This window comes from Onychomys torridus, unplaced genomic scaffold, assembly GCF_903995425.1.
Source record: "Onychomys torridus unplaced genomic scaffold, mOncTor1.1, whole genome shotgun sequence".
Lineage (NCBI taxonomy): Eukaryota > Metazoa > Chordata > Mammalia > Rodentia > Cricetidae > Onychomys > Onychomys torridus.
Window position 1 is genome coordinate 1 of NW_023413323.1, and position 9,195 is coordinate 9,195.

The 9,195-nt window shown below is 39.8% G+C and overlaps 1 protein-coding gene across 1 annotated transcript; it reads right to left on the reverse strand.

The window, feature by feature from the left end:
• Positions 1-737: 737 nt before the first annotated feature.
• Positions 738-9,179, reverse strand: LOC118576251 (cytochrome P450 3A11-like; the record flags this gene model as incomplete). Its single annotated transcript, XM_036176572.1, has 7 exons — positions 9,078-9,179; positions 8,903-8,991; positions 8,461-8,609; positions 4,619-4,746; positions 3,647-3,716; positions 1,661-1,821; positions 738-964 (listed from the first exon to the last, which is right to left on the reverse strand). Coding segments are annotated over exons 1-7 (926 nt in total), but the record flags the coding sequence as incomplete, so codon positions are not given.
• Positions 9,180-9,195: the final 16 nt, after the last annotated feature.

The window sequence follows — 9,195 nt, forward strand, 5'->3', positions numbered from 1 at the left end:
CTTCCAATAATCTGCCTCAGGATTGATTTCATTAATAAGAACCTTTAAGATTCATGTTACAGTCATGGATGAGGGAGGGAGTTCATGAGGTGCCACCTCACAAAAGAGCTACTGACAATTAATCATTTCTGGGGTAGGGGGAACTTTCTCTTCAGTGGTGTAGCTACTGGTGAGTTGTTCATTCTCCAGTAAATAACTCCTATACCTGCTACTCTTATTCAAGCAATTCTTGAGTCACAAGAAAACAGGAAGTCTTGAAAACAGAAGGAAGACTTGTTGAGGACAAATAGGGATTCAACCTTGTGGGAAGGAGAAGAGACAGGGCAATGTGAGGTGAAAATGACCAAAATACATTATACAAGCATGCAATTGTCAAAGAATAAAAAAATGGAGGTGATATATCTTAAAAATCTAAAAGTCCATTCAGGATAATGCTGGGTTCATCTCTGAAAAGCACATGCCAGTTAGGTGGAAGGAAAATGGGTTCCTGTCTCACACTTAAGATGGTCATTGAATACTTGAGGTAGGAGGAAAAAAACACTCTGTATGCAAATTGTCATATTTTCTTTCCAGTCTCTCTTCACCTCTCCTCTCTTTTCTTCCCTTTCTTAGCCATTCTCTTCACAGAATGCAAATGGACGCAAAATGACATTTAGATCATCTTCACATAAGAGACATCTTAGCATATACTGGCAAGCATGGTTCAGGGTGGGTTCTCACTCCTGGGATTCTGGTACCTTTCAGGGCAGAATTCCTCAGGCTCTGGCCAGTACTGTGGGTCATGGTGAAGAACATAAATTGGTATTATTGCTAGGGACCCTTTGGGAAAAAACACACCATCCATTTCAATATCTTGTTTACAGATTCTCTCAAGTCTACTAGCAATTGGGTATAATCTGAGAGTTTCATTCAACACCATGTCGAGGTACTCCATTTCCATCGCTTTATCATAGTTGGGAGGTGCCTGGAAAGAAAGAAAAGTATTTGTACTGTGATTTTACATTAACTTTCAATATGTCTGCATTGTAATGTTGCATTCTCAGTAGCTCCAAAGCTGAACTCAGCATTGCACAGGTCCTAGGCAATTAACAAAACATTTTACAAGGTTTTTAAATTGTTTTTATTTTACGTGTGGAGGTATTGTTTTGACTACATATATGTTTTATATACTACATGAGTGCAGTGCCTACAGAAGTCAGAAGAAGGTGTCAGATCTCTTGTAACTGGCGTTACAGACAGCTGAAAGCTGCCATTTGGGGTTGGGAATCAAACCTGGATGGTTCTTCCAAAAGAGTAGCCAGTGTTCTTAACCATTGAGCCATCTATCCAGCCCCTTACAAAGTGGCTAGAATAACTATTACTTGGGGGCTTAAAGATGTCTCAATTAGCGAAGTGTCTACCATGCAAGCCTGAGTCAGATACACATCATTTATAAAGTCAGACACAGTTGTACACATCTATAATTCCAGCAGTGGGGCAGAGGACACAGAGTACTTGAGGTTCAGTGAAAAATCGTGTCTTAAAACATAGTGGGGAGTGATTTAGAAAAATACCCAAAGTAGGTCTAATACACACACACACACACACACACACACACACACACCACTGAGGGCAATGAGGTATCTCCTTTTCCCTCCTCCTCAAAGCACCATCCATTCACCTTATTGGGCAGAGCCACATCGATCTCCTCCTGCAGTTTCTTCTGGATATCAGGGTGAGTGGCCAGTAAATACAGGGTGAAGGCAATCGTGTTGCTGGTGGTTTCATAGCCACCGAAAATTAAGATAATTGACTGGGCTATGATCTCCATGTCAGACAGAGCTGAAAGTAAGAAAAATATTTCAGGAAAGTCAAGTCAGGATGGACCATCACAGAAGAGATGAAGAGAAAAATCAAATGAGGCTCCTTTTTCCCTAGAGATAAATATGGAGAAATCATTCAGTCTCCCTTGGGCTGTTAGCACTCTGACATCTATAGAACACAGCCAGAGAAGCAGAAGATTGCTTCAGCCAGGATAGTGCCCATGGAGGCCAGAAGAAGGCATATGATCTTCTAGACATAGAGTTGTAAAAGACTGGGCTTTCAGAGGTAGGTGCTGGGAACTGAACTCTAGTCCTTTGCTAGAACTTAAGATGTTTTTGTGTATGTATGTTTGCACATGTGTACGAGTACCCTGGGAGGACATAAGATGGCATTGGAGCCCATAGAGCTGACGTTACAGGCAGTTGTAAACCTTTTCCATGAGTGTTGTGATTCTGTTGTTGGCAATTTTTTTCTTCCAATTACTTTAAGTCCTTGCTATTAAATTGAAACTGGACTATAACCCACAGTCAGTGGGTATTTAAAAAATTATTATCTATTTAGCAATCAAAATTGAAACAGAAGAGCTAATGATATATAGCTCAGTATGTGGAGAGCTTGCCTAGCATGCTTGAAGCCATGGGTTCAATTCCCAGCACCATATAAACTAGGCATGTTGACATAGATGTTAAAAGGTAATTCTCAGACTTTGTGAATGTGAGGTCAACCTGGGCTACATGAGTCCCAGCCTCCAAAGGATCAGAAGTATAGAAGAATTTGAAGTTAACTGATCATATGAAAGGGTTTCAAATGGGCAAACTGGAGAGAATTTGAAACATAAAATACATGATGACTTTTAAAAAGCAAATTTGTGGACCTAGAAGATCATATTGTTATATATAAGCAATTGTATGTACTAGAAACATACAAATAGAAATAATGGAAGACTCTCTTTACTTTAGCTACTAATGCATACATGTTGAATTAAGTCTGGAATTGGGATGCCATCATTTTTCAACTATCATAGTAATAATGGTTTTAAATTAAAACATAAATATTGACAGGAAGCTAGAGAGATGGCTCAATGGATGAGAACATTTGCTGCACAAGCATGAGAATCTGAGTTTAAATCCTCAGTCACTATGTAAAAAGCCAAGTGTGGTAACACACAGCTGTAACATCAACTCTGAGGATAATAGGGATCTTCTGGCTGCCAACCTAGCTCCAGTTTTAGTAAGAGACCCCATCTTGAGGATAGAAGGCAGAGAGTGATTGAACAAGGTGCTTGGTGCCTTCTTCTGGCATCTATACATACACCTAGGGGTGTTCTCATGTGCACATATACATGCACACATACGCATACACCACCCAAAGAAGATAGAAATCTACAAGTTAATTTAAGTATGTAAAAGAATGAAGAGAGCCAGTGTGTTTGTACAAAGTTGATGTCTCCAGATGCCACTTATTCAACACACAAAGAAAAGTAAGTCTTTAGCAAGACTAAGTAGGAAACACATGTACACAAAAGGCTTCCAGAAAAGATCAGCACCATTTGCGTACATGTCAACTGATTAGATTTTTAGAGCTAGATGTCTAGGCAGAATCCCCAGGCACTGTGCTGGGAAAGACCTAGTTAACACAGAGACCACTAGAGACTTCCTTATTGATACCTGTTATGTTTGGAACAAACTTAAGCCCCTGTGCTTCTAGAAAATTCCCTGGAGACAATAGGCTTGTCCTTCTTTGTCAACTCCATAGAGGTATTCTTCTGCTAAAAAACCTTCCCACACATTTTTTGAGCGATGTCACCGCTCCCTTGTCCATAGACCAGGGAGTCCTTGTTTACCTGTATGAGACTTATTGTCATTGGAATTGTTACGAGTGTTCATCATCAGCTGAAGAAAATCCACTCGGTGCTGGAAGCAGAAAGAGAAGTTGCAAAAGTAGAAGGTCAATGGTGACATCAGAGGTCAGAGGTTGATCAGAAATACAGACTTTAACCTCCTTTCAAAGAATGTAGCTCCCTTAAATTCATAAATGTGGCTAATGTTGCTAGAGTCATCACAGAACAAAAGCACCAGTGGCTAAGCCAGGAAGCCATCCAGCTACTACATCAACCACATTTACAATAAATTACAAGAGATACAATTTTAAACAATAGCTTTCATTCTTGAAAATGTTTTTGAAGGAGATGATAATAGTATTTCCCCCCCTTTTAATCATTTTTATGTATTCTTAGAGTTTTTCATACATATATACAATGAGATATTGTCATATCTACCCCACCATTTCCTCCATTCCATTCCTTCTCTATCCCTTGTAACAGTTCTTCCTCAAACTTCATGAACTCTTCTTTTTTAATAACCCACTGAGTCCATCTGGTGCTGCCCATATGTGCCTGGCTGTGGGGCCATCCACTCGTGCAGGAGAAACCTACTAGTGGACACACCCTCCTTCTGCAGCCATCAACTTCCAATAGTTCTTCAGTGAGGGGTGAGGCTTCAAGAGGTCCTCTCTCATCTATGCTGGAGATTTGGTGGCCTTGGTCTTGTGCCTTGACATTTTTAAAATTTCAAGACATCTAGTTTTCTTTCCTGTTGGTTAGAGTTAATTTATGGCTTATTCCCAGTCAAATTTTTAAAACTCTATCTTCTGCTCCCATAATAAATATAAATTTCCTTTCTTTCTTTCTTTCTTTCTTTCTTTAAATCTAACCTTCTCTATCTACCTTTAGTGATAGATAAATGGAGCACACAACTCACATTTTCATAGCCCAACATGTTATCAAACCCTGGACTCTAACTCCACCAGTTTTTACCTTCTGGTTAGAATCCAGGCGATTTTCCTTCATTCTGTCCACAAATTTTTTGAAAAATGTTATCGAATCCTTTGGAAACAGGGAGACATTTAACATCTCATATATTGGGGTGAGGAATGGAAAAAGTACTGGACAGAAAAGGTAAAAATAAGTAAATTTTAGTGGAAATGCAAGTTTCATTTAGAGAAATCATGAAGCAATCTAAAGAATAAGTCACCAAGTCTCAACCAGAAGCCATTCTCTCTGTGACCTTGCTCACACTGGGTTACCACCATAATGCTCCTTCTGCACTTTGGAAGAGCCAAAGGAAGACATCTGACTTGTAGATTTAACTCTGCTCCTGTAGTTTTGTGGATCCAGAAAGTACAGGCAGGGGCCATTGACATGGTTCAACAGCTAAAGACTCCTGCAGACATGCCTAACAACCTGAGTTTGATCCCTGCGTCCAACACTGTGGAAGGAGAGAACCAACTACTGTAAATTGTCCTCTGATCTCACATGCCATACAAACACCAAGTCAGGATACACACATTGTGGAATATTTGTTTACACTGTGTAAATATGTGTCATTGTGGTTAGTTTATTAAAGAGCTGAACTCAGAGGCAAGAGGATCTCTGTGAGTTCGAGGCCAACCTGGTCCCCAAAGCAAGTTCCAGGAAAGGAGCAAAGCTACACAGAGAAACACTGTCTTGAGAAAACCAAAAATAAACAAAGAAACAAATAAATAAATAAATCGCTGAATGGCCAATAGCTAGGCAGAAGAGACTAGGCAGGACTTCTGGGGAGAGAGAAGAACTCCGACAGAATTGAGGCAGAGAGATACCAGGGAGACACTGAAGAGGTTGACACACACTAAAGAGGAGAGGTAACCAAGCCATGTGCTAGAACACAGATGAAAAGAAACAGGTTAATTTAATTTGTAAAAGCAAGCTGCGAAAAAGCTTAAGCTAAAGCCAAGCTTTCATAATTGATAATAAGTCTCTACAGTATTATTTGTGGCTAGGCAGTGGTGGCACACGCCTTTAATCCCAGCACTCGGGAGGCAGAGCCAGGCCGATCTCTGTGAGTTCAAGGCCAGCCTGTTCTACAGAGCAAGTTCCAGGAAAGGCCCAAAGCTACACAGAGAGAAACTTGTCTCGATAAAACAAAACAAAACAAACAAACAAACAAACAAACAAAAACCCATAAACATTATTTGTGAGCTGGCAGCCCAAAAAACATTTGACTACACACATGCACCCACACAAATAAATAAATGAATTTTTTATTAGCTAAAAAAATATGTAATAAAGAAAGAACATCCAAGATAGCATTTGTGTCTCAACTGTTGTGATATAAAACAAAACTAGCAACAGAAAGGATATGAGGAAAGTCAAAAGTATGTGCAAATTAATCAATACACTCTTATTAAAAAGCAATTAAGTCAAAGATCTCCAGGAGATGATGGTAAAATTTGTTGAGATATAGTTTCACGGTACACTGCCTCCTCCTAGATTGCATGAGATTCTGGGATCTCCTCTACACAGCAAAGGAATAGAAAATGTCTTGAGAGTATGAAATGAAGACAAACCAAGATCCTGCAAAGAAAAAGCAGAGAGAGGCGTACAGTCTTAAATTTTTAAATCTCAAATGATCAAACCGTACATTAAAATAAAAATTTAAAACAATTAACTCCAGGCCTGGAGAGATGAATCGTTGATAAAACGCTTGCCACGTGAGCACAAGATCTGAATTTGGTACCCAGCAACCCTTTAAAGCTAAGCTAAACAACAGGTGACCCAAACTTGAAAGAAAGAAAGAAAGAAAGAAAGAAAGAAAGAAAGAAAGAAAGAAAGAAAGAAAGAAAGAAAGAAAGAAAAGAAGGAAAGAAAGAAAGAAAGGAAGGAAGGAAGGAAGGAAGGAAGGAAGGAAGGAAGGAAGGAAGGAAGGAAGGAAGGAAGAAAGGAAGAAATCACACAATCTCCCTCACTTCCAGAGTCTAACCTATAATTAATAAATGTAAATATGTGAACAAGTATAAGTGTGGTTATGGAATAATGCCTAAAAGGAGACTAGGAGAGGATGATATTGGGTGGTGAGGAAGGATGGGATGTAGGCAAAAGGACACATGAGCTGTGTATGGAAATGTAATTGATAAAGAAAGTATTAAAACTCTAAATTAAGCACCATTGCTAATTGTAAGCAGCACATACCCACAAGAAACTAAAGGGCCTGGAGTGATGACTCAGCCCTTAGCACTGGCTGCTCTTGCAGAAGACCCAGGTTTGTTCCCAGTATTCACATGATTTCTCTTAACCATCTATAACTCAATTTCCAGGGGATTCAGTGCCCTCTTATGGCCTTGGCAGGCACTTCATGCATGTGGTATGCATTTGTGCAGGTAAAACACTCATGCATATAAAATAAAAGTAAATCTTTTCAAAATGTTAAAGCAATTCAGCTATGTAAGAGAGATGATCACAAAGCAGACATTAAAACTTTTAACTTTGTTTTCTAATTGCATTAGGACTAGGGAAATGCTGATCAAAACCACAGGGCTAGCCCACATCATATCCACTAAGTGGCAAGGATCAAAGTCATGGGAGAGACAAGCATTGCAGAGCATGGAGAACCTGGAATCACCTACAGTTCTAGAAGACATAGAAAACTCTGCAGCTACTTTGGAAAACATATGCTCACTTTTGTAATATGTTAAAACTAGAGTTACTTCTTGACTCAGCAACAATGATTCTGAATGTATACCCCTAAAACATAAAAACAAATATTCAAACATAACTTTGCATGCAAATGTTCATGGCAGCAAAATTCATATAAAACTAACTTCAGTGTCCATCAACAGATAGGGAGTATTACTTGTTCATAGTCACAGCATACTGTGATGCTTGCTTCCTTTAATAATGTGCTAAATGATAGAGGCCTGTCACAGAAACCACATAGTCTATGATCCCATTGATGTGAATAAAATACCCAGAATATGTAAATATACAGAAAGTGAATTGGTGGTGGCTTAGGTCAAGGCTGCTTGAAGGATGATGGTGCAAATGTGCAACATGGCTAGAACTAAGTACTCTGCGGTTGATATTGGTAATGGGCCATGTGGACAATGCAGACTCCTAAGTGATCAAAGTGCTGAGAATAAATGACGGTTGAATGCTGGGCCCTACATGGAGCATCTATACCAGCACCCCCACCACTCAAGGCTCAAGGAACATCATGAGAGAATGTGTGGGAATAAAGTAAAATTCAGGGAGTGGTGGTGTGAGATGCCATATAATGGACATGTCATGGCACACTCATGAACCAATAACCTGAATGAAATCACACCAATAATATTAGTCAGCATCCTGGGAGGAAGCAATGATTGGACTCACTGGGAAGGGACATAAATTGGGAGGAAGATGTGTTGGGGTGTCTGTGGAAAGAGAGTTAAGTGTAAGAATAATCAAGATATATTGCATGCCTATATGATACTGTCAAAGGATAAATAAAAGAATTCTAAATCAAAGCCAGGACTGGTGGCTTACATCTTTAACCCCATCACTTGGGAGACAGAGGTAAGGAGATCAATCTGAATTCAAGACCAGCCTGGTCTACATAGCAAATTTCAGGCCAGCTATAGCAACACAGTGAAACACTGTCTAAAAGAAAAATGAAGTTCTAAAACTAAAGTAATGGATACAGATCTTTGAATGCAAAAAAAAAAATATTCACCTTTAAGGGGGTGAATTATCTACCAATAGAGCTGTTAGTTTTGGTAAGTGTGGAAGAGAAAGGCAGAACTGACTAACATGGCCACAGACAAGAGCAGTGGGTCAAAAGGCAGAAGAACCATCACACATACCTACTGACATGAATAATGGGTTAAAAAAATCAAATCTTATCAGCTTCCTGGCCTTTTCCACAAAAGGGTCCTTTGGGTTGTTGAGGGAATCAACGCTCACACCAAATGACGTGCTTGTGATCACATCCATGCTGTAGGCCCCAAACACTCTGAGGAGAGAGACATGGGAATTTAACACATGAAGCAAGAGGTCTGAAAATTTCATATTCTTGGGCAGGACAGGTGAAATCAACTCAGTGCTGACCAAGTACCTTCCCCTCCTACCCTCCACCTTCCTTCGTGATCTTGGTACTACCATGTCTCTTTTTCAACTGAATATTTTGTCATCTAGTGTCTAAAGGGGAAGAAGGAGCAGCTGGACCATGTGAGACACACAGAGGATGACCATATGCTCCAGTTGCCCTTCCTCTTCCAGAACCACAGTGCATGTACCACTACTTACTCTTTCATGGTGATTGGCTTGCCTTTCTCTGCCTCTCTTCTCAAGTATTTTACCAATATATCTCCATACTCTTCAATGATGGGGAACATCTAAGCACAAAACACAAAGGCATCCACAGTTAAGTGTGGGCACTCAAGTCTCACAAATGTTTCATCTAAAAGTCCTTTCTAGTCACCTCTTTGAGTTTTCCAGTGGTAAAGGTGGGAGACAGCAAGGCTCGCATTCTCTTCCACTCCTCATCTTTAGACATGGAGACAGCTTTTCTCATAAACCCCATTGACTTCTCTCTTTTG